The sequence below is a fragment of the Pelecanus crispus genome, chromosome 6 (genome assembly GCF_030463565.1).
Source record: "Pelecanus crispus isolate bPelCri1 chromosome 6, bPelCri1.pri, whole genome shotgun sequence".
NCBI lineage: Eukaryota > Metazoa > Chordata > Aves > Pelecaniformes > Pelecanidae > Pelecanus > Pelecanus crispus.
Genome location: NC_134648.1, coordinates 28,329,569 through 28,357,509, shown reverse-complemented (window position 1 = coordinate 28,357,509; position 27,941 = coordinate 28,329,569). Strand labels below are relative to the sequence as shown.

At 47.2% G+C, this 27,941-nt stretch overlaps 1 protein-coding gene across 1 annotated transcript; it reads right to left on the bottom strand.

The window, feature by feature from the left end:
• Positions 1-1,776: 1,776 nt before the first annotated feature.
• Positions 1,777-27,941, bottom strand: PRDM11 (PR/SET domain 11). The gene is made up of 7 exons (XM_009477787.2): positions 27,826-27,941; positions 27,138-27,241; positions 25,911-26,173; positions 24,853-24,920; positions 8,557-8,744; positions 4,782-5,432; positions 1,777-3,941 (listed from the first exon to the last, which is right to left on the bottom strand). The coding sequence occupies exons 1-7, from the start codon at positions 27,939-27,941 to the stop codon at positions 1,777-1,779; spliced, it is 3,555 nt and encodes a 1,184-aa protein (XP_009476062.1).

Sequence of the window (27,941 nt, the reverse complement as noted above, 5' to 3'; positions counted from 1 at the left end):
TAAATGAAAAGCTATCAACTAGCAGCAACGGTTCTAGAGATATCTTAGCACCAAGACCAAGGGCAGGGGTGTAACAGGAGAAAGGAAAGGTTCAGTGTTGCTGATACCACCGTCATGTTTCCAAACAACACAGCTTGGCACAAAGCTCATCCCTCTGGGAAGTGAGAACATGTCGGCTCGGACACCTTCTGGACAACAGGTTCTCACTTCCACGATGGTCTGGTCAGGTTGGTGCTGTCCATGCCACATCAGCGGGGCAAGGCACTAGCATCTGTGGAGTTTTTGCACCTTTTTTGTTTGTGGTTTGTTTGTTTTTTTTTTTTTTTTGGTTTTTTTTTTGCTTTTCTAACCTGAAGTGATACTGTGTGAATGCCTGGAGCTCATTTACTTTAAAAGAATAAAACAAAGAAGAACCCCAAGCCCACAGAACAATCTCTTTGTGATGGAAGGTGCAAGTCCCCCATTCACATTTCAGCTGGACTCCGCATCCCTTCAAGAAAGGAAGAAATATTTTGCGGGAAGAAGCAGAGCATCCCTTCTTCCTGGTGTCATCAGTCTGCTGTGCTGTGGAACATGTTACCTTGGTCACAAGAGAATACGTGAACCTTTGTAGGACATCATCACATGAATATAATCCAAGATAATCTTGCATTGATAGCTCCTGCCACCAAACCGCAGCAGGTTTTTCTTTCAGTCATTCCAAACAAAACAAAACAAAACAAAACAAAAAACCCACAACAATCTAGGATTATAAAGACATAGTATAAATAATGTAAATTAGAATATAATTTTTTAAGCCTTTGAATCTCCGCCCAGAGATGGCTCTTGACTCATTGGCTGTCTAGCTTCCACAGCAGCCCTGGTTTTGAATGAATAGTTGTATATATATATATTTTTATCTCCTACAATATAAAAATATAAATGCAAAAATTTCCCCCTGCCTTCTCTATTTTGCTATTTTATAGTCTGCACATGACATTATGTTATAATATATGTATGATAAACTGTACTACGGTTATCATAAAAGGAGCTGAAAGCCAAGTATTACTCTACAGCCCAAAAGTAGGGAGAACTGAGAAAAGGGCATCACAGTTTAGTGGAGGCATTTGTCTCTAAATCAGAAGAAAAATCCAAAATCACGCCCCCAGCCTTTCCCTCCTGCCAGTAATCTCTGTGAGTGAAGAAAGCTCCCACTTGAGCGAAGAGAACTGGGTGGAGCTGGAGAGCCGAGGGCAACATAAACGCACGGGATGCTCTGTCGGAAATCAGAAATCTGACGGTCATTAACAAAAGGCTCAAATGGCTCAATAACTGGACTGAACAACGGAAAGAGAGGCAGAATTAAAACTGTGGGGAAAAAAACCAAACAACCAACCCCAAAACAAAACAACACAAAAAACAACCCAACAAACCAACAACATACATACAAAGGAAACTGCCGGGAGGATGAGGCTGACAAAGACCCGTCGTCTAGCTTATAGATCATTAGGTTTGAACATGTAGAGTATGGCCCCAGCACATGCTTTGAAAGAATGAAATGTTGCCACCTACACTGCAGCTGCCATGGTTGGAGACACCAGTAAATGTCTAAACATTGTCTCAATCTTTAAAATTCTGCTTAGCTTCTATCAGACGCACATCGTCTTAACTCTTAAATTTTCAGTGTGGGTTTTTCCTTAATATATATAATATATATATATTTTATATAATATATCAAAGTTTAGAGTATAGATTAAAAAAATTATTCAACAGCTTTCTGATGTGAGGCATTCCTTCCTAAATATCGGGGTAAAACTCAGAGCCATGGTCCATGCTCTGCAACATCGGCTTCTGATCAAGAGACGACATCCTGCTCAGCATTTCAGCTGACAGCGCATAACTATTGCCCGACTTCTCCTCAAACCAACTATCTAGCGCCCTTTTGCAATCAAAATTGGCAATGGGCGGCCCGTTAACGGCAATTGTCAAAAGATCACTGAGCTGCTCCAGCGTGAGCCGAGAGCGGTTGTTTTTGCGCACTCTCTGCAGGGCAGTGCGCCCCTTCTCACAGCAGGCCGATGAGGTGGGAAGGACTTTGAGGATCTGAACTATTTTATTTAGGAGGGGGAATCTCTGTTTGTATTTACAAATGTGACTGAGCAAGTCTTTAAAACCGTTTTTGGTATAATAATCCACCTTGAGTTCTCGCCACTCCATCAGCAGACTCCCTCGGGTGTCCATCCCCTCTCTGCAAACCTCTCTGGAAAATGATGGGACCGTCTCCAGGTGTTCAAATATTTGTACCATATCCTCCTTCCCATAGCTCATGAGCTCATCAGTGCTTCTGGGCCAAGCTGCAAGGTCAAATACCTGACAGGCCTTCACAAATGTCCGGCTACGGGAATCGAACCTTTGGGCTAGGATCACCTGGGTCTTCTGGCAGATCTTTTCTCTGATCGACTGGAATTTGGCTTCAGCCACCCGTAGGTTTTTCACAGCAATGCCATTAAAGCTTTCACGGAAGTTTTCCTCAAATTCCTGCAAGTACTCCCCGGGCGAGTCTGCTAGCCGGCTGATCTCCTGGATGGCCTCCTCTATTTTATCGTCCACCTGTGACACAAGAAGGTACTCCCCTTGGAAGACGTAGGCGAGGCGTGAAAGCACAGCAATCACATCCAGCAGGAAGTAGATGAGTTTAATCGACTGGTAGTCCATCAGGAACTGCAGGAGGGCCAAGGCAATGGCGGAAGCATCTGCCCTTTGGGTCTGGCCACTGACATCTTTGAGATGGGCCACAACTTCAAGGTAATCCTTGATTAGAGCGTTGAGCACATTCTGCTCACCAATGATCCACTTCACTGCTCGAATGTCCCCCAAGAACTCGGTCTCCTCACACAGAGTGGCAGCAGTGACCCTCAACTCGCACATGAGTCGGGGAGAGTAACGATAGAAACTGAGCAGTTGCTTCAAATTGTTTTCTAGCTCCTCCAGGCATGGCAGTTCCTTCCCGCTGATTGCATCCAAAATTTCCAAGTGGGGCCTGTGCACCATAAAGGGCAGGCAGAGAAGCCAGGGCAAGGTCTTTCTGATTGTCATGAACAAGTTGGCTCTCAGGCTGGCCGTAATGTTAGCACCATCGACTCCCAAGCCAATAGTTGGCTTCTCATCCTGCAGTCGTATTCCGAGGCTGGAAAAAGCCCTGTCTAATGCTTGGAGGTAACTGTCTGTTGTAGAAAAGCCCAGTTCCTGAAGAGACAAGAATTCGGTTGCCGGGGGTCCATCACTGCTCGTGTACTGTACATAAACCGCAACCGTGTCTGCAAGCAAGTCATCGCTCTGCCCATCCAGAATGATGCTGAGGAAGGGAGACTGTCGGATGCGTTCAACCAGGTCCTCTCGAAGAGCCCGGGCGATATGGTGGATTAGGATTTGGCAGTCTCCCTCGTTCATGTATTGATCCACCACCTTAAGTTCACACTTTCTCAGTAGTTCTGCCAGAGGCCGAAAGTCATAGTAGGGCCTGCCCTCCAGGGCCAAGTGGTAGGCTGTATTGAAGAGCAGGGTCATATTTCGGCACATCTCTTCTGTCTTCTCTGGGTGCATCCTGAGCTTGTAAAGCTGCAGGCACTTCTTGTGGAGGTTGCTCTGGCTGTGAAGCTTTATTGTGTGTATCTTGAACTGCTTTGAGCCAATGATGAAGGCTGAAGTCCGAGAGGATTGCACTGTGTACTGCCTACAGACGTGGCACCACATTTCATTCAATGTTGGGGAGTACCGCAGAAACCAAAACTTTTTAAGCCACTCTTGCTTGAACCGCCGTATCCTCCTGCCTGTCGCAGAAGACATCTTGGAAGGCTCATCTGTAGCAGCAATCATGTCATTGGAAACCGATTCATCAGCAGAATCCACCTCTTGGTCATCGTCCTCCATGATGGTGGGAACAGAGATGATGCTTTCTGAAGCTGGAAAAAAAAAAAAAAAGAAAAAAATATGGTATTTACAAAGTTGCTGAGCTAGAGAAGCATCCTACTGGTGACAGTAGAGCATTGCCTGACGAGCTGGCCACAATCTGCCCTCTCCTGCCCGCAATGCAACTATGGGTAGAATTTGAATCATGGTTTTGAAGGGGAAAAAATAAATCAGTGTTTCTACATATGAACTTTGTCTCCAACATGCCACAATGGACCGCAAGAAAGGACAGTACATCCTGGCCAGTTGCACAATACATGGTGTGACCCAAGTATTCCCTTTGGTGAAGGCTCCTGGCTGCTTGACTGCACGTTCCTGGAGGAAATGAAATACATCTTCAGAAAGGGACACATGGTTGTGCTAAGGCAGTGGAGCAAACAGAGAGGGCTTTCCAACAAGGGACACAGCGGGACATCATTTCATACACAAAGAGCACACATTTCAGTGTTACCACAGAGTCATTCAGACTTTCTTGGTAGCATGTGAGGCACTGCGGAGAGGCTTCCGCTGAAAGAGAATGCATCAAAAATACAGCAAACAAACTGTCTGCAATGGAATGTCTTTTTTATTGGCAGTGCATTATCGGTTACAATGGCAACAAATAGAGTAAGTTGTCATACAGAGTCTTTCCCTGACAGTGTTTTCCACTGTGTCCACAGCTGTGTCAGCTCCTGGCCCACCCGGTCACAAAACCTGACAACAAACCTTCCATGGAACCACGTGTTCACCTGAATACTCAGAGCAAAATGCTTTAGATGGGTACACAGCATACAGGAATCTCACTACTCTCCTTAGGCAGGGTTTGGAGAACGCTGTTACTCGGCAAGGCTTACCTGTGGGGTCTGAGAACTCTTGGAGCTCGGGTACCTGGGGTGGTAGCACAGGTGGCTCGGGTAACTTCCCAGATCTCAGCATGTCTAACTCAGCCTGCAGCTCCCGGATCTTCTTCTTCAGCCGGATGCAGTTGGGGCAGAAGGAGGTGGTGGGGATTTCATGGGAGTTGCCTTGTGCAGAGGCCAGTGACAGCTCGGTCGGGCTGTCTGCTTTGAGTGACAGGGGCTCTTCTTCCTCATCTTCAAGGATGCCCACCTCTTTGGCTGAGCTGAAGGAGGAACCGTGGGGGACCTTCCATTCCCCCTCACTCCGGTTTCTGCTGAGGTTCAGGGAACCGTGCTGCACGGCACTGCCACACCTCTCAAAGATGTCTTCAGCCTGGTATTTAGATGCTTTTCTGATGGAAAGTGGTGTACTTGTTGCTAACTGGTTCTCTTCGAATTTGGCAGACTCCAAGGAAGCCTCCAGGACGTCCTTGAAGATGAGGTCAATCTTTTTTTTCTTTGTTTGGGGGTGGGATTCCCCCTCGTCACAGCTGCGCTTGTAGGGGCTCTTCCCTTGCTTTAAGGTGGCAAGCTGGAGTGGCGCCCTTGCATCCTCTTGATTTTCCACATTCTTTTCTGACTTCTCCCTCTGCAACTTTTTGTCTCCTGGAAAGGAAAATGAGGGGTGGGGATTATCACCGGGAACGGAGCAACATCCCTCAATCTAAAACTCAAATGAAAAAAGAACAAAAAGGCAGGCTGAATCCCTGCAGGTCTGCACATTGCATTACAAACCAGGGAACTGACACAACTCAGTGGAAACCGAGGCTCGTGAGAGGAGGAGCCCTGCTAATGGGCACGTCTGCAAAAACAGAGACAGTCCTGGGTAGCCACAGCGGAGTAGGACCCACACACTTTAAAGAGAAGAGAAACTACAGGCAGCTTGTTTAACCTAAAGGTATAACCAACCTGCGCTGGAAGAGGACTACAAGGTGAATGACTACGAGGTGAATGACTGATCACAGTGGAACCTAATGCCCAGAGCCCAAGCGCCGTTTTGGCTGGCTGGAAGACCTGTGCCTGTTTTGACTTGGTAAAAGGTATCAAGTGTACAGCAGTGCAGCGAGAGATTCAGACCGTTTCATGACAACCCCAGCGTCTGTGCACAACACAGCACAAAGTTTGCAAGCCCCTTTACTCTCGTTCAGTTTGGAGGCTGCTCCAAGTAAAAATAACTTGCACTCTTAAACCCCAAGGTATTCATTGTCAACTGAGCTACAACGGGTGAATGCCCTCCAAGGATGGGACATCTAGCTTGTCCCGGTGGAGTCTAAGAGTGTGGCCATTCAGTGATTAAAAAAAAAACAATAATAAAAGCAACCTCATACAAATTATCAATTGCTTAAAATAAAGGGAATAGCCAGATTTCCTTACCTGGAAATTCAAAAGACGATACGTTTGTCTCAATTTCCATCATTCTTCTATCTTGTAAATAACTTCAAGCATTGATGGCTTCCCAAACAAGACGCTGCTTTATGCTGATTTTTGGTTTTGTTTGCTTTTAAAGTGTATTCGTGCTTTCATAAGAGTTACGGAGCAAAAGCTACCATTCCCTCTCTAAGGAGAGCAATGCTAAGAATGCAGAAAAGATGCAAGACTCGAAACAGTTAGAGTAAGGCACCGTAAAAAGGGCTGGCCCAAATGGCAGGGATTTTGCACTGGGTTTTGATGCTGGCTGGCAAACCTAGCCACTTCTTGAGTGAATCTGTAACAACAGATCTCATTTTCAACACATTGATGAGAATTTCTATGGGCAAAGCTTTGAGTCTTTATCTTAGTATTTCCCCTGTTATGGACTATAATGACTACTGGCAGAGGCAGGGATTTAGGGAATGGATTATTCTTCTTTTTCAGTGATTTTTTTTCCCCCAACCAACCAAGTGGTTCAGCCCTATGGAAAAGCCAGAAATCACAAGACGATCCCTCATATTATTGGTCTCAACTCTATTGATGAGGTGGGTCAGAAACTACCAATTGAAATAAAACCCAGGTACCATGTTGTTTTACTGTGAGTTAATAAACCATGCCACTTCACTCAACAGGCTCATCTGCAGGGGATTTGAAACCTTTTAAATAGAAAGTGACTCAACAGATTTTGGTGCCGCTTCCCTGACCGCCTCCCAGTGCCCTCCCAGCTGAGGCTGTGATATCTTGCAAGTTGCTAGACTTGCCCAAGTCGCTAGCAATGGCCCAAGTGATGCTCCGTTTTAACAACATCTCTGTGCTCCTTTTATGAACGCAGGCTGAGCCCAGCTTGCTGCAGGACGAACTCACTGAGACATCAGGGGTTTCTAGCATGGTCTCTGCAGTCACATGGGTTTCTACCTGAGTGCGTGGTAGGCTATGGCAGGTCCTGAGGAGCCCAGAGGCAGATCTTCACCACACTCGTAGCACAGAGTAGGCTGTGAGTTACCGTTTCCACTCACACAAACCATGACACCATGACAAAGCATGACTAAAGGCATGTCTGTATGGCAGGGCAATTGTTCGTAGCCTTGGTGCCCCTCCAGAGCAGCTGCTCCAAGGGCATAGTCTTTCTCGTGCCGTACTTTCAGAAAGTACTAAGCCATCTGGACAGCTAACGTGTGCATGGGATGCAGCAAAATCACTGCAGCCTGTACCTAATCACTCAGTGATGTTTATTAACATAAAAAAGCACATTCACACCGATGTTAATTCAGAAGTGGGAATTGCCCAAGTGCAGCCATCAAGATGTAACACTGCAAGTGCTTAATAACTCCAAGGTGATGGAGGATAACCAGCTTTTTCAGGACATCTTGTCCACCCCATGATTAAAGAGGAGACACCTTTTACCAAGTCAAGGCAGCAACAGCAGCTGTGTAATAATATACACGGGAATCTTAATTAGGAAGTTATATTTAGTGTGGCTGCCCCTCTGAGGCCCTGCCATTTTGTGGCTAGGCTTGGAAAGAAATGCCCTTAATTAACTTCAGGTCTCAGCATTGTATAGATGAACAGATGCATTAAGAATTTTTGCCTTCCTCTAAAGCTTCCTGTATTGCTGACATTACACTGACCTAAAGGACCGCTGGGTTTGTTCCAGCATGGCTACTCTTAAGATAAGATAACAATTTTTATCCAGGGAAGAATCAGTCTGACAAGTACAAAGCCTCCTGTATGTTGTACACGCACTCTAAGGTTGTGAGACAAAGGAGTCTCTAGCTGATGTCGCGCTGATCCCAAATTATCTTTCTGAAGAAAGAGGAGATAAATTAAGCGAGGAAAACGGACATACAAACACACCAAGGAAATCTCTCTTTCATATGCACACAAAACAAGCCAGAGCTCCCTCAAACAGGCTGCTCACAGGAGCCAGACAAAGCAGCACGTTCAGAAGAAAAACCTAATGCCTGTCTGTGGGACCACCAGCTTGGCCATCTTCGGGCCAGAAAGTCTTGTGACAGAGGAGCTCTGTGATCCCTGGGCTTTGCACCCTTGCAGCACACACATGACATGACACAACACGACACATAACATGACACGACACAGCACAAATCTTTCATGATCTCCATGACAGTAGTTGTATTATTCTTCTTGTACACTCATCCATCCATGTCGTGCAGAGCTCTCACCCAGGGGTGCTCTGTTTCTAGAAATGCAGCTCTCCTCGCATAGCCTGTGCATCACCTACTTCGCCCACCACGCTCGGTACAAAAACTGTGGCAGCCCAAGGGGATCAGGGGAGAGGGTGGAAAGGGAGGGGACTCACCGCTTGTGAGATTTCTGTTGATGGTCTCCTGGGACATACTATGCAACCGCTTCATGTAATCCTCGCTGTACCAGACCCGCAGCTTCTCCCCAGGGCGGATGTCACGGCAGGCACGGAAGTAAATCCTCTCGCTGTGCTGGAAAGCCATCAGATTCTGCTCCCTCTCCTCTCTGGAGATGATCACATACCTGAGGGTGAGGTGACAAGGCAGGCGTGAAGCACAAACTTTTCTCCTGTGCCCCCCCTTGCACCAGAATGACAACCATGAAGAAGCCAGAATGACCTTCAGAGAGAGCCATCAACACAGCCAGACTGGAAAGCATGGAGTTATAAGTAATGGTGTGCAAACTACCAGAGATACAGGACAATGAGCATGGACACCCAGGGAACACTAAGCCAGTGGGTCCATTTCTGCTGTGGAAGGGATGACAGCAATGTACATCCAATCTGAAGGAGTATCTCTGTCAGTAATGGTGACACAGACTCTCATGGCCAGAAATTTCTTTGCCTAGTGATGGAAACAAGGACTTCTGGATTCCCCACCATCACTTCACATCCCAGGGCCTCCTCCTTTGTTCTCAGGAGCATCCGGAATATGGCAGGGTCCTTCTGCTTGTCTCTTTCCCAAAACCACCATCCTCCTTTTTAGCAGAAACCAGATTTCCTTGCTTCTCTCCCCTTGGACAAGCAGAATCGATATACTCAGGGCAGAAACAGGGACACCTAATGTGCATGGGGATATTCGCCGGTTGTCCAAAAGGAAATCAAGGACATGCCAGTACTGGAAGGTTTTGCACTTGGGCATTCAGCAGGGTGTGACATAAAAATACAAACAGCCCTGTAAATCTCAGGAAAGAACAGCACCACGTTGTGGGAATCTTCTGGCAGTGCTGACAGAAAAATCACTTTCTGGGCATGGGGTTTGTTTTCCTGATTCAAAACAGCTATATTTCAGCTCAGCAGAAATGTATTAATTCACACTCCAAACAACTGGCCCTCTGTGCAACTTGGTAAGACAGAGATCTATAGCTAGGATCATATTGTTTGCTCTCACACTCCCCATGTTCTTGCTAGAGGACATGGAAAAGGTTTGGTAATACTGGTTCCAGCTGCCACCCACATGAGCTCGTAACACGCACCCAGGACCAGGGGGAGGCCCTGTCACGGTACGTACAGACCCAAGAGCAGATCTGTACAGTTCACAGCTAAAAGCTTTTTATTCTCTTATGCCATTTGCCTCTATTATTCAGCACTCCCTGCCACAGTACCATTAACAAAGGCGAGCGGCATATGGCTCCTCTGACATCTGCTGCTACTTGCCCTTGCCCAAACGTTCCCTTATAGCTCACAGTTATTTCTTCAGCTTAAGAAATCCGTCAAGTTTTCCTTGAATGCTCTCCCCTTCTCTGGCCATGTGCATACACAGATAAAGACACAAGCCCACCTGCATGTGATTACACCAACCCACACACATAAGGTCACAAACTTAGTGAAACTTCCCGCAAAACACAGAAAACAAGTCTGCAGTGTCTCAGACTGCCCGAGGCTCCAGCAATTCTGGTTTTAACATTAAGCAACTGTGCATGTGCCTGCAATCAGCTGTATTTTTCCTAATGTGTGCTACCCAGGATGCTCCGCAATCTTCAGTAATTATTTCAACAGCAGGCTCTGGCACTGCCAAAATTAGCCGAACGTTGGCTTTTGTTAACCCTTATTTTACTTTTGATCACAAATCAAAGGAACTTATAAACCTGCAGTTTGTGTATTTGAGAAGGAACGGAGGCCTGGACCAGCATGATGGGAAGGAGGTCCTGCAATGTCACACAGCTAGTACTGCCATGCTGTCACTTCTGGGTGTTAGTGATCACTCCACAAAAGGTGTATCAGGCATTCAGCCAGCCATGAGATACACAACCCCTGAGATAAAGCAATGTGCTGTGGTCAGTCCGATGCCCTGCATCACAGGAGATCCTAGAGGATGCTCTCCCCAGTCCAAGCAAAATGCCAGGATGTTTTCTAGTGGCAGCTAAAGAGAGCCCCTGCAGCCCCCCTGCATCCCACTGCCCAAACATCAGCTGGAGCAATGACAAGATCAGGCTGCCCCTGTGAAGGACCCCAGTTAACTGCAGAGATTTACCACCCCCAAGTCACTCACAGCTCCTTAATACAACATACAGGACCCACATCCCCACAGCCAGTGGCACTGAGGAATTCATGGGGCAGCGGCAGGATGGTCTGGTGCATTCCCAGCAAACTGCATTTGACCACAAGATTTAGAAAATTCTCTAACACACAACTCTGCGTGGGAAGGGGAGAGCCTGGTTAACTATTCCCACCAGGGCTCACTTTTATTACGAACTATTTTATTAAGCATGAGCATGCTTTTCCTGTTCACTCTCTCCCTGCCTGTAAACCCCTCCAAATTTCTGCCTCAGAGCGTCCTTCAGCTCTGCTGCCTGCGTCCTGCGGCTCCAACGTGGTGGGGAGCGGGGAGGAGAGCGCAGGCTGGAGGGCGTGAGCTGCAGTACTGCTGCAGCCCTGCAGCACACCGCCCAGCCGCCTGCTCCCATCCAGCGTCCTGCAGTGACTGGCGCTGCCGATTTCACCCGGAGATATGAAGAAAGCCCTTAACAGACAGTTGTGGAATAATCCAGTCACAAACACATTTCTTCACAGCTGCTGGCAGCTAGTAACTGGTTTGTGCTCTGAGAGGAAGCTTTACATCTGTGATACTTCCCTGGGGTAACATAAATGGAGATGAGATCATCCACACAAATGAACCGCTTTCAAACCAACACTGCCCAGCCCCAGCTCCAGCAACCCCAGGGGCAGAAATGACACAGGTTACGAAGGATTGCATAAAACCCAAATTCCACCTGTTAGTCTAAGACACCTCATGCCGCTGCATGCCACCAGTTAGAGGCAGGTGCTTTCCCAAGGACAAAGGAAGTCACTTCACAAAACAGCAGCCTGCTTGGCATGGCAGGGGCACAAACTGCTTGCTGAGGAGAAGAGACACTACCAGCCTGCCTCCACTGACATATCTTCCCAAGGCTGAAGAGCTCACATCCTGAGCAACCCTTCCTGCGAAGGCTGGAAAGCGGCCAGTCCCCCCCTCCTGATGCCAAACGCTCAAGCTGAATTGAAGCAAGAAGGCTACCTCGGTTTAGATGCCCAGGACAGGCACAGCTAGGCTGACGGAAGTACTGCACGCAGACGGGCACGGCCCCACTTGCACAGCAGGTTTCCTAAGGGACTGCAATCCCCAGCGTTGGGACTGCTGTTGGGGCAGAACCCAGCCACCCAGAGCTACTCCTGTTCCTGCAGACAGGCATTGCCACCAGCCGCAAATAGGTCATTTCATATCCTGCTCAGTCCCTGTGATGAGCCAGGCTCAAGAACACCACAGATTCTGCCCAGGCTACTCAGGATCAGCCATTGCACCAATGGAGATCATTTATGACCCATTTGCAGCTACTGGGACTTGGATCAACTCCATGGCTGTCAGAAGCACAGCTCCTTGCTCAGCAAGGCCACCTTTCCCATAGCCTTTCTAGCTAGCAGCAAAAAAACATCCTCATCTCCCTTTTTTCTAAGCCACAGCCCACTCAGTACACCAAATTGCCAAGTTTTGGGATGGCCCAGTGAGCATGCCCAGAAAAACATCAAGGTATGTTTTGGCAGCTGGGACCACTCCTCCCCAGGAGGGGAACAGAGCAGCCAGGAGAGACAGCAAGGAGGAAGGAGAGCCCTGCAGCCGGAGGGAGGCTCAGGCTTCTGCTCCCGCCGCCCACCCCACATTTGCCCCATGCCTCCCCCCTGCCCGCTGGCCCCTCCGCTGCTCACCCTCCAGCTGGCCCCAGGGATGCTCCACTGACCCCCTGCCAGGGCAGAGCACCGCAAGGAAAAGGCCACTGGCCTTTCCCAAATCACTGTCAGGCACAGAGCTGAGGCAGGAGATCCTGCGCCAGGGAGCTGCCACCAGCCCAGGCAGACGCCACAGGGTGCTGTACCCGCAAACCCTGCCTCAGCTCTCCGATGCTGAGTGCCTCCGGGAGACCCAGCATCTCTGACAGGCTTGTTACTAGTTCAGGCAAAAATTATATGAGAGAAACAAATGACTCAACAGCAGCTGTGTTAAAAGTGTTATATATTTATTGCATTGTTAATAAAAATACTTTTAAAGAGAATTTTTTCAGCATGTACAAGACATGGAGATACTGGGGTTGAGCACAGCAGTTTTCTTTGAAACGGGCACTTACTTCAACAGCCAGTTAACATGATGGGTGCAGGAGGAAGTATCCTTTGCGAGCCAGTACAGAAAAGCCACTCCACCGAGGGGTCTACACAGGGCAGGAGACACGTCCCCAATCTGGGCCAATCTGTAATAGTCCACAGAGGAAACTGGGGGAGACATCAGGCAGTTTATAGTACAAGGTCCTTTCTCCTGAGCAGAGCCCAGCCTTTGGGGGTTTGCATTGAAGGCTGCACAGCCTGCGCCAGGACAACAGAGTTCTCTCTCTAAATGCGTCCGTGTGGGCAAACTGATGGCAGCGACGATGCCAACTCCCTCCAGCGCCCAGCACCTGCAGGAGTCTCCTCCTCTGCAGACCTGAAGGTTCCCGGAAGGGATCCCCCCGGACAACATCAGAGGAACTAACCCTATCAGTACATCCATGGGAGAACATCAGCAGGGACCAAACATTATAAAAATATAAAATACTACTTCTACTATATAGCAGCAGCATTGTATTGACTCAGAAAGCCTTTAACATGTATCACCATTTTTTCAGTTCTCTGTGATTCATAAATTAGATCTGCTTCTACCAGATTTCCCAATCTTCTCTTCAACTGAAGAGAGACTGTGACTTTTGCAGAATACAAATGTTACAACAGAAGTAAAATGACATTCTCAGGGAAGGTGAGCGAGTACTGCCCTGGTCTGGCATCAGCACTACGAGGAACGTCTTCTGCATGAAACCAGCGTCGGTCATTCCTCAGAAAGGAGTTTTTTCTCCTTGCCAGACCTCTAATTCCTTGAGCAAGGGCCTTTTGCCGCACCACTAAAAATAAATTAATTGAATTAAAATTACAGACCAATGAAAAAGAAAAAAGGAAAAGCACATCAGGAATGCCTGACATAGCAGACATACAGTGAGCTTTCCAGAAGAGAAGCTAGTGCACTATACTTTCAAAGGACAGGCCAGACAGATTAAAGAAGATCCTTCAAGATCACATAAAACAAGCCATCCTCCTGCTATACTGCACTGCCTATGTTCAATTCCCGCTGAAGTTTATACAGCTTTTCAGCCAAGTCTGTAGACCAGACATGGCATGACAACGGGCATTCATACTAACTTGAACAGTTTCCTGCAACCCACCTCCACATACAACAGGACAAGCCTGGAGAGCAGCAGCATGCTAACTGCATGGGTAACACCTTGGCCCTTTTCCCTGCTGAAGCATGATAGGGTAATGGTCCAGATTTTTCCAGAGATGGGGGCAGCACGGTAGGTGCAGATGTGCAAATCAAGCAGAAGACAGACATGTTGTAAAAAAAGCTGCCACATATATGTTATCACCACCTGAGGTGACGTTATTAAAGCCTAGTTTCAGAAATCAGGGTTGTACATGGAAACCTCATGCAGCACGAAAGCAATTCAAATGTTATCACACAGTTCTTTCTTGTGTCTGTATGGGGAAAGAAAGCAGTACAAAACCAACATGTCTAAGATTTTAACCTATACAGCTGTGAATTTAGATAGTAAACTCTTCACGATAGGAGAACATGTACAGATCCCACCCTAAGTAACACTAAGTGCAAAGTAACTATACTGAAATTGACAGAATTACAGTGATACAAAACCAAACTGTTCCCGAGGGCAGAAGCAGGCCCTATATCTTTCCTTGTTTCTGTGCAGTCTCTCACATTTTGAAGAGGGTGAGGTGGTTCAAAACTGAAGGTTATAACATGCAAGAAAATAATACGATACAATTCTCTTTAAATGTTGTCATATTACGAAATAATTGTACTTTAACTGCAGTTGTGAAGGGTAGGTAGGGGTTTCAGACCGGAGCAGACAAAGACTAAACTCTTTGATACAAGTGCATGTGGTACTGCACGATCCAGGCACGTGCCACAGCAGCACTTCTCAGCAGTCTAAAACCACACAGTGCTCAGACCTGTCCTCCTGTCCTCAGCATTGTGCCTTCTTCCCTTCCCTGCACAAGCTCTGCTTTTACACCCCCCTCCCCAAACCTGTGCATAAGTCACAGTAAGCTAAGCCCTGGATTGCCCATTATTGCTGAACACAAGACAAAAATAACGAGCAGTAAGAGTCTTTTGAGCTGTAAGGATGTATCTGTGCACAGTGCATATACTAATTTGCAGGAAGATGATGGGAAGGCAGTAGTAGGGTAAATTTGTGGGCTGATTGCAAAGGGAGTTCTGTAGTACACTGTCTCAGTAAATAGCATTTCACAGGCACAAAAAGAGATCATGATAATGATTCCTATTGCATCTCAGCTTATAGAGCGTGCAAAGCACGGGAAAGCCAGTGAAAACTCCTAATCTCTATGAACGGAAAGATGTGCTACATCCCAAGCTCTGTAAGATTTGGGATTCCTCTTTGCCATTGCAGAGGGCCAGCCCTACTATTCAGCTGCCATAATTCATACTGCTCTGTCAGCTAGCAGGGGGATGGATGGGTTAGGGCGGCTGTTGACCTTCCACACAGAGTACTGATATGTATGGAGAGGCCATGTGAGCATGCAGCAGCTCAGGAAGGGGCACCCTTCTTTGTATGAAGCAGACTAAAAATGGTGTTTTCTCTTTCGTGACCTGGTAGTCCGTGCAGGAGGAGTCTGTTTCGGGGGGTTTTGGTTAGACTCTGCACTGGTCTCAGGGGGCTGTTTTGAGCAAGCTGCTTGCAGAAGAGCCCCCTGCATGACACTAGGATCCTGTATCCTATGGAAAGCCTGGACCCCGTCACGGATTTCTGACAGGGTCTGGCACATCTGGCCAACCTGGCTGGTGAGGTCAGCCATCCTCTGACCGATGACATGCATGCTGTCTGCCATGTCTCTGTGAATAGCCACCAGCTCCTGGCAGAACTGCCTGAACAGGTCTGTTTGCTGCGTGTGGGAATGGAGAAGCTGGCGATCGAAGCTGGAGAGGGGTGGGCTCCTTGTGCGGGGGTGCGGGGTTCTGCAGGATGAGGTGGTGTGTGGGGATGGACGGTGCAGTTCCTGCCTTTGGCTGGTAGCTTCCAAGTGCTCTGATGAGGAAGAAGTGTGGAGGAAGGAGGGCCCAGAGAGCTGGTTAACTCCTGCTCCGGCCCTCTGCAGCGACGAGAAGCGGTGTTCCCGAGAAGTGCCTGGCATCTCTTCATCTTCATCAGCTTAAACAGAAGAGGAAGCACGAATTATTAATGTGAAATCCCTCACAACTCTGACTTCTGTTTCATGGTATCTCAAAGCACATGGAAAAAGGGTTTTCACATCCCCCCAGTCTGCCAGTTGAGACAAGCCTGTAGCTCCTGATGCGTAACTCAACATGCACGTGCTGCAATGTTAGCATCTGGGTGACAAGCTTAGCCATAAGAGGCCTGAAGAGCAGGCGAACCCAGTCAACCGAGGACGAATCCAAGCTGCCATGGTATCCTGTACACAGCATTGTTCATTACTAGAACATAAATCCATTTCAGGCAGTAGCAATGACTCCCCTTCCCCAAAACCATAACTAGCTAGAACACTCCAACACTTTGGAGGGACAAAGGCTCCTGGCCTTTGGTCCAGTCTCCGAACACCCTGACAAATTTGGTTCATCATGCCAAAACCCTGTTCCCATGTCATTTCTTACATCCTCCACACCGAGAAAAGCACAGACACAGTATTTGCTGCTCGCAAACTCTGTACTGCAAGACCACTATGTGGCTTGGCATCACTAAGAGAACCAGGCAGTCAGGTGTAGCAGCAACAGGACTCTATATTAATTGGGAAGTATACTTGATACAAAACCAAAGCAAAACACCATGGGAAAGTTCTCATTGGTCTGACAAGTATCTAGTGATGTGCCAGTTCACGGGTACAGGCACATCAAGTGTACGAAGAGATGATACTTCACTTGTTGCAACTGCCCACTAACTCCTTGCACAAGCTGTATTCATTTTACCTCTGAAATAGCGCAGCTGGCTTCCAAGATAGATGCAAAGAATGACCAAGTCCCACTTTGTCAGTTCTTTAAGATTTTTGTCCTTGCTTTCCCACTGACAGCATTACTTCAGATACGAGATAAGACCTAATGCAGTAGGACAGTGCCACCCATGAAGTGTTAGTTGTCTCACTTCCCAAGAAGTTACCCCCTCTTTCTTTCCTTTGTATCCCTAAAAGCTCACAGACCCAAGAAGTTGCACCTCCACATAAGAAAGCTGTACATACGCAACTGGGGAAAGAACCTGCAAAGCTTGTGGTTCAGCACTGGAAGGTGTCTGAGAGTTGTGGTGTAAGAAGATTTAACTTAGAAAGCGGGGCCAGTAGTTTCTTAAAAAACAGTGAAGAAATGAGTCATTATCATCTACCTTTTTCACAGCACTTGAGCCTTCAGAACACCAGTGAGAAACCATTAGTGGCCTGGCCTCAGAGCATAAACAGCAGTGATCACTGAGCTCCCTCAACAGCCCTCTTGGAAGACGGTTACCATGCAGTGAACCGTTAGTGACTGGCACATGGTTTTCAGCTTGACAGCATTCCCGTTTTACTGGGGTGCATGTAAGATGAAGAATTCCTAATCCTTTACAAACACTTTTTCACAGACTGGAGGTAGTTGGCCTTCAACTACCAACATTCTCTCATTTGTAGGATTAGCCCAGACTTACAACCCATTAAGAAAGTGGAATCTGAACAACACCTACCCTTAGAAGACAGTATGGAAAAGGACTAGAGAAACAGATAAAGAAGATGATCTTAACCTGGAAACAGCTTTCCCTCAATCCACCTCAACACCCCATGATAACCAGAGTAGGCTGCCTTGAAACCAAACACAGCAGTCGGACCTGGCTTGACAGACAACCCAGCATCTCACAAAACACACAATGCTCTTCTGGTGTCAAACTGAGATATGCAAGCATAAGACAAAGAGGTGTTAAGGCAATGATACTTACAGCTCGTTGACGGGCTGTCAACCACGTCCAGATCCGCTCTCCGGAAGCCGTGCATCTGGCGTGACGAATGCAGCGTCGACTCGATGGCTCTCTCGTGGGCGGTCAGGACGATGGCCGAGGGCCGCCCCGTGCTGCCGGGGCTGGAGAGGGACCTCTGCATGAATGCCAGTTTGTCCTTGGTCCTTCTCTTCATGTCGTCCCATCTGTGTTTAATGTCTTTTACAGACCTGGGGACCTGGCTGACTGATGTGATCTGCCTGGCTATGCCTTCCCAGATCTTGTCCCTGTCAGCATGGGATAGACGCATTGTCTCCCTCCCAAACAGCATGGCTTCATTTCGGGTCACCTCAGTGACCAGAATGTCCAGTTCTTCCTTGGAAAACTTGGGCTTCCTCTTTCGTTCAGCCATGTTCCTTGGGTTGAACATCCCACAAAGCACAATTGGGTAAAAGGAAATCAGCGCAAAGCATCCCCCTGCATCCAACCACTTGGCACTGGGGCAGAGGAGTTCGGTGGGATCCAGCTCCCCCCACCCGCAACAACCTCTCAGTTTTCCTCAATCGCACCAGGAAAAGGCAGCCGTTTTGTTTTTAAGAGGCAATTTTCAAGCTTAAGAAAAAAAACACCAAGCAACACTAGTGTGAAGGAGCCTTCTCAGCTTTACAGTTAAAATGAAATTTTACACTTTGTCTGATGCCCTGACTTACATATCAGAATTTCAGTACAGCCTCACATCACTTGCAGCAGTTTGTGCACAGAAAAAAGCGTGAGAACTTGCAATCACGTTGACGAATTAGCTTTTAAGGTGACATTGTTCAAAAATGGGTTCATAAGGAAATTTAGAGGCCTGAAACATATCTTATTGTTCTGCCTGGCACAACACACAACAGAAACTTTTACACCACCCTTTCTGTTAAGCCTTGCAGGATGTCATGCAGAGGCTACATCAAATTGGGACTTTTTTCAGGGGAGGGAGATTTCAACTAGACTCAAGGGCAATTTCTGCAACTCACTTTTCCCAAGGAAAAGTCTTGTCTTCAGCACCAGAGGTACTGCACGTCCAGTGTTTGTCTGCTTCACAGCAAGCTCTTGTTTCACCCAGAAATAGTTGCCATTTCCTATTGTTCTCAAGAGGAATGAGGCCACCCACTTGCTTTTCCTGGCTAGGCTTTGCTGTCACTGCCACTGACAGGAGCCTGCTCCCAGTTCCTGGTGCTTCAAACGAAAAACTCATAGCCTCAGCCCATTAAGAAGAGGCAGCCATCCTGAGAATGAGCAGTTTTGTCCAGAGTTGTGTGTGTATGTGTTAATTTTTCCAGCCACAGTCGAAGGAAACTTTAAAAATAAACAAAACATTAGTCCTAACTAGGGCTTTTTATGGGGAGAGCGGGGGGGAAAGAAGGCAGCAGATGTATTCAATAGGAAAGGAGAAAACAAACTGTGTGAACACACAGTTTTACACATAAACAAGGTAGGATTGCGGACAGGGGAATAATCCGCAGTCTGGGCAATGGACTCCTGTGTATAAGCACGTAGAAGAGCATGGAAGAGATCAGAGGCCACAGAGGAGCAGAACTGCTGGGAAACCCTAGTGTGTGCCTTGATTTGAATTATAGCAGAGTGAAGTAAAATGCCAAAATGGTTATCCTAGTGCTACATGTTACAAAAGACTGCTTTTACACATCTTCAAACAACTAAAAGCTGGGGTGTCGGGAACTTTTTTGAGAGAGATCAACCTTTTTGGTGCTCATGTCATACAGTCCTTTAACGTTTTAAAAGGAAGTTCTCAGATAGAAATCTACATGAGCATGGAGTTATGGTGGAGAACACAACACTCATCTGAGGTAGAAGACTTCAGTGTTCATGTAAACCACCCCAAAAATCTGTCACTACAAGCCTAGAAAATTAATGTTTAAAAAGGATATTAAGATGTAACGTACAAGAAATAAGACATCTTAATGGTTAGGACACCTAACAACTGTAAGTCTGAAGTAACACCATGGGAGGGGAAACCTATTGGCTTCCCCATGTGTTAGTTTTCTTTCTGCTTATGGTCCCAAATTAAATGAAACCAAAGATGCTATCTACTAGTAACAGCTAGTTAGCTATTATACTGTTAGGATCTTTGCAATGTTAGAGGAATAAACTGGCTGGGATAGCTCAGACCCTCCTCTTTCAAAAAACTACATTTAATCCTAAAATCTTGGCTGAATGCCCTATCTCTCACAGGCAGACTTTAGCCACCCCAAAATACTTTCTGAAAAGTTGGTATAAGCAAAGGCCTCAGCATTTTTCCCACTTGCTCCACGTTTGTGATGGCCCTGCTGGCACCTCCTCAGAAGTTGGTGCCTTTCAGCACTGCCGTGGCCCAGCAGAAGAGAGGTGTTTTGGGGCACTCTCATGTGAAAGGTGCTTGTGGGCTGCAGACTAAGAAAAACCTACAGGAAGGTGGAGTGACTCTTGTCAGATGTCATTCTAGTTTTTCCTTACTGCTGTTACACTGCTGTTTAATGAATCTCACTGACACTGCTGCCTTCCAGTGTCAGAAGCTGTTAACCTTGGTTAAAGCTGGAAAACCAGCGTGAAATGCTGCTCAAATCCAGGCCACATACAGGGAGAGCTGGGAGCTAAGTGCACAGATGCACTTCACTGGGACAAATGTAAATGCATCCTTGAGATACTGTTTTGGTGGAGCTTCATTTATGGAGGGATAGAAGGAGCGTTTAGGGAAGATGGTAATGAAATGATGGAGAGCCAACAAAGCATTTGCTACACTGACCTCAAGGGAAGAAAAACCCACAAACTTAAAAGTAAAAAGGGGTTCTCCCATCTGAATACTGGAAGGAGGGAAAAGGCTACATGGAACACTGAGCAAGGGAACATTTACGGTTTGATTTTTATCCCATTCAGCAAAACTGAGCTTCGTGTATATTCTCTGCAGGTACCCACAACTGCACAGTATCATCAGTGCCTCCACGTGGTGGAAACAAACCTCCACTGACAAGCTGCTCTGGTGAAAAGGAGTAACAGGATTTTGCAAAGTGCCTCTGCGTAGGGGTGAGCTTGCAGAACATAAGTCTCTCCGGAGCTGCTTAGAGCCACTGGCAGGATCAGGAAACCTGCAACCCCTCTTCTCTGCTGAACCCATGGCTGCTGTCACAAGCAAGCCTGCACCGATGGGGAATTAGAGCCCTTTTTGCTCTTCCCAGACAGGGTATCCCATCAAGTGCACTTAGGACAACCTGTGGTAGACCTGGATATTCAGATTTCAGCATTTCCCCTCATTTGCTCCAGCATAACTTGGGTCAAAACTATTTAAGATAACTTAAGTATTCCAACAGCAAAGTCACCAGGCAGAGAGTAATGAGTTCTGGCCAGTTTTAATCACGAATTCAATTAATGTTAGGTTCCCAGCAGGCACATTAACCTCCTCCTTACAAAAATGCAGACAGTATTACTGTCAGAGAGATCTTTTTCCCCTCATGCATTCCCTCTAGCATGCAGGATGCCTCTAGGGGCATTCACTGATATTTGGAAGTACCTCTCTGGGGATGCTGTGTGGGTTTTAGCAAGCTCCAGAGGAGCCCCGGCTGTGGGTCTGTGAATCCACACCTCAACCCAGGTCAATCTGAAATTGCAAGACTGTACAGCTATTTCTTTAAAAACACATGTGACATTGTAAACTATGTGAACAGTGGGCACTTAATGATCACCCCACAAAGATATCAGCTGACTCCACTTTTCTTGGCCTCTAAGAAGCAAGCATATAACCACTTCAGAGCCCTGGGGAAAAATTTTTTACGGGGATCACAGTCCTGCAGTACTTTAGAATCCCTTTGCTCTGCATAAATTTCAGTCTGTAATGCATAAGAACATTTGCTCCACTTGCTGCAAGGTAACACGAGACCAGTTTATGAAGTTCAACAAAATGACTTGTGCATAGGCTGGTAGTTTTTACTCCCCCTGAGCACATGGGCAGCCACAGTAACCCTGAATTTTTTACAATTTTTATTTTTAAAAGGTCCTGTAAAGTCAAACCAGCAGCTCAGTACTTAAAAGATCTACTGATCTAAGTTCACCCTGCTTTGAGCAGGCCATTGGAGTGCTCGACCAGAGCTCCCTTCCAAGCTCTATTATTGTATGAGGATCAAATCGTGGACATCTCCATTACAAGGAGACACAGGAAGACATGCAGAACAGTCTTGCTCCCCGTGACATCTTTGTTACTATGTTTGGAGGGGAAAGCAGGCAGAGAGGAAGGCAAAGGAGAAAGCCTGCAGCCAGCCTTTTCACATGGGTTGAGGGAAAGGATGAATTTGAACTGTGCCAAAAGCCTGAGAACTCGGGTACTCACATGTAAGAAGGAATACAGACTATAAATGCCAAAACTAGCCGGGAAACCCCACACGTGAGGCACTTCACTCCAACAATTCGGTTAGACACAACCAGTTTGCTGGTGCTTCCTATCCTACCTCTCACTCTGGGCCAAGTGATATACACATAGAAGGATGTTTCCTGGACTTTCTGAATTACTTTCATTTTTTGGTCATACCCATTTTTTGTAAAGGTCCCCAACAACTGAATAACAGAATTTCCTCAGAAGTAACCAGGAACAACAGCTGGTTCTGTGCAATCCTTCAGAAGCCCCAAGAACTCCCATCAGCAGCAGTTTATGGTTTGTGTCTGAGAAAGCACCAATATTGCTTGAGGTTTGCTGCTGCAATCCATGGTAATCAGTCACCCTGAGCACCCAGAAAAATAAAAACAGAGGAAGAGGTTTGCACACATCCCTCCAGGTCAAACCCATGGAGTTTCACAAAGTATTGGAACAACAGCGCTTTACTCTGGACAGAGATGAAGGGTGCATTATTATTTTGTGCCAGCAGCCAGCTTAGGAGAACGTGCTCCCAGCATCAGGAGTTTGTCTCGACTGACTGACTGAAGAGGGAAAGGGCAAGAGGATGTTACCATTGCCATGCCATCTGCTACTCTTCGTACTCCTCCTTCCCTGTCATCCACCGCCCTGGGTAAGCAGCCACTTGAAATTAAACCAGCAAGTGCTGCAGCGTACACATTGTCCTCAGCAGGAGCATGAAAATGGACTCAGACGTGGTAGTCAAACAACAAAAACAATAGCCAGATCTACAAGAAGAGAGGGGAGTCAGCCCAAGCTGCCCTCCCCGTGCCATACCCACCTACCCAGAAGGTGAGTAGATCTGCTTTGCAAAGCACTCCATCTGTGAGTGATGGCAAAGAGCACCATCTGAAAAACAAAAAGAGCGCTTTCTACAGCGTCCTGGAAGTACGGTTAATCTCCATGACAGGTAATGTCCTATCACAGGACATCAAGTGCACCTCTGTTTGAAAGCTGCTAACAAACAAAACCAAGGCTTTTAGAGGACTACTATCTCCACTTGAACTGTCAGTCAGACTCTACATAATACTGCTATTAGAAGCAATTTTCAAGAGTAAAACCAGAAAGATCAGTAAGACTGGTACAGCCTACACAGGTCCTTTGATATGTCCTTCCCCAGAAGAGTTGCAAACATCACCCTTCCACAAAACCATAACCTCCTCACCTTTCGTGGCTGTACAGAATGGCTTAGACCACACTCATCTTGAGACTTAACCAAATACATACTGTATAGGCAAAAACATTCTGTTCTTTGGTGCTGGGGCCATGAATAACACCCATTTAAATCCAGACATCAAGCTTATGTTCATGGCACTAGGAAGAAGAGTTCATCACAGGTTTTTTTGCTTTCCAAAACTGTGTCTTCCCCCAGTTTCACTGTCATCCAGATCACATAAAGATCCGGATCTAAGCAGAAAAATCTCACTCTGTTTTTTGAACTTTGCAGTCTTTACTTCAAGATACATGTCCCCCTAGCTAGCTGTCCACTGTACCACTGCTTCTTTTTGGAGTGACAACTCCAGCCTCAGCCCAGGTCTAGCATCTTCTCTCATCCAGTAGTGAACAAGTGTAACAGCTGGAATTCTTACAGAAAAATGAGAGCCTCTGCTGAACTTTATGAACGTAAGCATCAGAACAGCTGCTATCCATGTGAAGACTCAAATGGAGCAAAAGTGGTGCAACCAGCTTTGACCAACTAGGTCAGTCTTCCATCTACCTGTACTTCATGCTCCCTCTTCCCTTAGAGAGTGACAACTGAAAATCCTAGGCATCCAGGCCAACGAACCAGTTAATTGCTATGCTGCTTTACTCTTGTATGAATGCCTTCTTGACAACAACCGCTTCCAAAATTCACCCCTGAAAGCAGGATTGGTTCTAATGCGGGACAGGTCACAGTATGCAGAGATGTTCCATTCTGGTGACTCACCATAGGCATGAGGCACTTCAGTGCTTTGCCTCTGCCTCAGGAAGCTGCAAGTGACCTGCGTTTTGCTGATATATGCCAATACTTGAAGTACTGCATCATGGTTAAACATGTTCCTTTACTGCTGCAGTTAACGAACCAGAGCCAGCCCCACTCCTGGTTCAGTACCGACTAGTATTCGGGTTCTGCTCTGTTGAGACCCGGGGCCGGCAGAGGGAGCGCAAGCACACGCATGATTTCTACGTTCAGAGCTGCTGCAACTCACTCCATGTTTCTCCTAACACAGTAAAGCTGACACTACCAATGACAGCCACCACAGACAACTGTTTCAAGTGAAGCCCAGAAAGAAAAAAAAAAAAAAAAAGCATCTCTTTCAATGTCTATGTCTGTCAAATGGGAAAGGACAAAAAACCCCAAACAGAATAAAATGTTACCTTGGGGATAATGCAAAGCATTTTGCAAGTATCTGAACATGAAGTCAAAAAAAAAAAAAAAAAAAAGCAGTGAGACCTGTCAGCATTTGTAAGAGTGGATAAATAGGATCATCTTTATCATTTGTCCTCATTCCAGAAAATAACCATCCTCCATGCACACTTCCTTGTTTTAGTTCCTTTCATTGAATCTGACTCCAAAGGATTCTCATCACAATAAATACTGAAAGAGCACAAGCGCACCCTTTACAGAAGGGGTTGTGGCATTTTGGTTTGTTTTTCTGTCACACAACATAACAAGGAGTGTTTGATGGCCTCTCTGGAAGACAGAGCCCCAAAGGGGAGGCAGAAGAGAACTGGACTCACCTCATCCAGTTTGCTTTGGTTTCATCTGTCCCATCGATGGATTTGTAGCGGTTGTTCTTATCAACAATCTGTGGAACAAGAGAACAGATGCAGCATGTCAACTAGCTGGTCCAGACAGGGGAAGGTTTATGACTCTCAAATCACTGCTTCAGTTCCAGCCTCAAGTCAGGACATGAAACTCTACGCCATGAATCTCAGCTCTCCTAGTACTACAGGCTGCTGCCCTGGATATGTGTGTGGAGGCTACTCTGAACTGCCTAAGAGGCATTTTGCTATGTACAAATATCCGTAACACAGAACTATGGATGCAGCTGACAAAATTGTTAACAGTCCTGAGATATAAAAGATTAACTTGTCTTTCAGGACAGGGCTGAGACGCACATTTATTTTACAGACAGAAAAGTGTGAGCAGCATTTCATATCAGCAGCTCTCAATTTTTTTCCCACCTAAAACTCAAGTCCTACATCTCACTTCTCATAATAATTAACATTTGTCGATCTAGTGACATCTCTATCTCATAGGCTAACCTAGGCCTGTAGTACTAGGGTAAAAAAATACAGGACTTGGTACTGAAGTCTGCACATAGATCAGTTCCTGATGGACAGGATCTCCTCTTTCCTGGCTTCTTGGGTCATCTGCTCTGCTCAAGCAGGCTGGGAGGGAGCACTGCAGGCCCATGAGAGAGCTCTGCAATCTCTAGAAACAATCCTTCCTCTGTCCTCAAAATGATGACCAGAGCAGAGAAAGGTACTGGAGGAGCCCTCAAGGTTGAGTGGGGATGGAAGAATGTGTCAAGGGGGAGAGGAGAAGCAAGCTCTGCTTCCTACAGCTGTGAACTGAACTCGGGTGCCACGGCACCTGGTCTCCTTTCCATATCTATACCCTTAAGCTTCTAATAATTATGGCAGGTCTGTGTTTGCCTACTGCCCATGTGGGTCAGCGGAAGATCTTCAGGGAAGGGGAAAGATGGCTAAGGTCTGGGTCCACAGGCCACAAGTCCCCCAGCTCTGAGGTGCACGGCTGGGACATTACTTCGTTGGGGAGACACGTCACTCACCAGCCACGAGAAGAATCCTGCAGACTTGTCCTGGCTAGAGATCTGCCCCTCGTACGGCCCGAAGATGTGACCTTTGGGGATCACCTCGTTCATACAGCGCACATCATTCTCCCCATTGGGCTCTTTCACCACCTCCATTCCAGGCGGGATGGTGAGTGCTGCCCGGTCAGGGATGCCAACGGGCACTGGAGTGTCAGACACGAACACCGGGGGGCCGTGGTTCGGGCACTCATCCACAAAGTACTCCTGGCAGGACTCACAGACTGCGGGTGCAAGGGGAGCAGGGGTTAGGTTGGGCAGACGAGATGCCTGTACAGGCTCACGCAGCTCACAGGATGCACCGCGCTCAGCACAGCACACCCCAGCTCCCCACCCTCCCCTGGTCCTGCTGAGCCCCTTCCCCAAAGCCTCCACATGTGCAGACGCTTCACAGGCTGCTCCCTTGTTTCGCCACACGTCTCTCAACAAGGGCTCTGCCCCAACCCACACCTGCCCGACCAACACCTGTGCTTGTGTGAGCCCTGGTGCCCTACACAGATTCGCCACTGACGGCAACATGCATAGGGAAAGGCCCTGTCACTGTCTGCGGAGACAGAGGCTGGGGGCTTCTTGCACATCACCAGTTAGCAGAGCGGTCCTCTAGCCGAAGGTTTGATTCCCCACCCACCAAAGGGGAACTGAAACAAATATCCCTGAAAAGAAATACCCTCATCATACAGCCTTCTTTCTGTGCTTGGGAGAGAGACAGCACCCCCAGGCACTTGCCCTGTGGCCAGACAGGGACTCAGGACTACAATTTGATATTCTGTAGGTATGCCAACATAACTGGCACCAGTTTGCTCTCACAGAATATGGGGGAAGGGAAAGAGTTGTCATCTGCACAATGCTCCCTCCCCAGCTTCTGAATTCAAGCCTTTGACTCTTGGGGTTTTCCCATGTGCGTTTTCATGTTTCCAGCATGCCTTCCACCTACCTCCCTATTGCTGCATAGCCCCATGATGGACAAGTTGCTTTTGTGCAAGATCTTCCCTACCAAATGTTCCAGTCTTTTCAGGAGAGCATGCAAAGTTGTCCCTGGCCTTTTAAAGGTCTTTTCCAACCTAAACAATTTTATGATTCTATGACTAATTCCCTGCTTCCCGCCCCAAACCAGCAGGGCACCAACTAGGAAGACCAAAGTCTATACAAGCAGTGGTATTGCTTTTCCCTCACTCACAAGACACTTACACCAGAAATCCACTTGCTGAAAGGTCTTGGTCATGATCAAATCCCGTTTCCCTTTCAGTTTCTTGGGCTCGACCTCCATGGACTGTGGGTCAGGCCTTCCAGAGCTGAGGAGGGAACAACAGAAAGATGATGTTAACCTACCAAGACGTTGGGACTGCACACAGAGAGAAGCAGAGGCAACAGGGTCTGAACTACTCTCTTAGTCCCCACTGCAGCAGAGAAATTATTCAACCGGCCATTCAACCTGCCAAAAGCTGGTACCTGAGACAGCTTAAGGCCAAAGCCTACAGCAAGTAGTGGCTTCAGCTAGAGCACCTCCATGCATGGTACACACCTGGCATGTCCCACACTAGGCAGGAGAGTGGCAGAGGCAACTCCTACCAGCAGAGAGGCAGCGCCGCTCTGCTACAGCCTGGGAAACATGCTGCTCAAAGGCAAGGCACGACCCTCAATGCAAGCCAGCACTGCAAAGCCTGATGTGAACTAGCACACGTAGCAGACACATGCCTAGAACCACCACCACGTGCCTAGGTGACCACCCCTGTCGTACACCTCAAGGCAGACCTCGCAAGGGAGGGTTTTAATAACTTTGAGAGGTTCAAGCATATCCGTCAAAAACAATTTTAAGGTGTGGGGGAAGTGGAGAGAAGAGGGTTAGAGTACATCAGACCAAAGTTCAGCCGCGTACCAAGGCTGTCCATACTCCTGGTCCCGGCGCGGAGAGCAGGCCTCTGTTTTTATTGTCACCATCTCCCCTAAGGAAGCCTGGGTCTGGATCAAACAGTCCTTCAAGTTTTCACTCAT

Coding starts and splice junctions, on each gene's coding strand:
- PRDM11 (XM_009477787.2), bottom strand. CDS start 27,941: ATGAGTGAAAACTTGAAGGACTGTTTGATCCAGACCCAGGCTTCCTTA. Junction 26,174..27,137: donor TCAGCAAGTGGATTTCTGGT/GTAAGTGTCTTG, acceptor TTGCACCCGCAG/TCTGTGAGTCCTGCCAGGAG. Junction 3,942..4,781: donor AGAGTTCTCAGACCCCACAG/GTAAGCCTTGCC, acceptor TTTTTTTTCCAG/CTTCAGAAAGCATCATCTCT.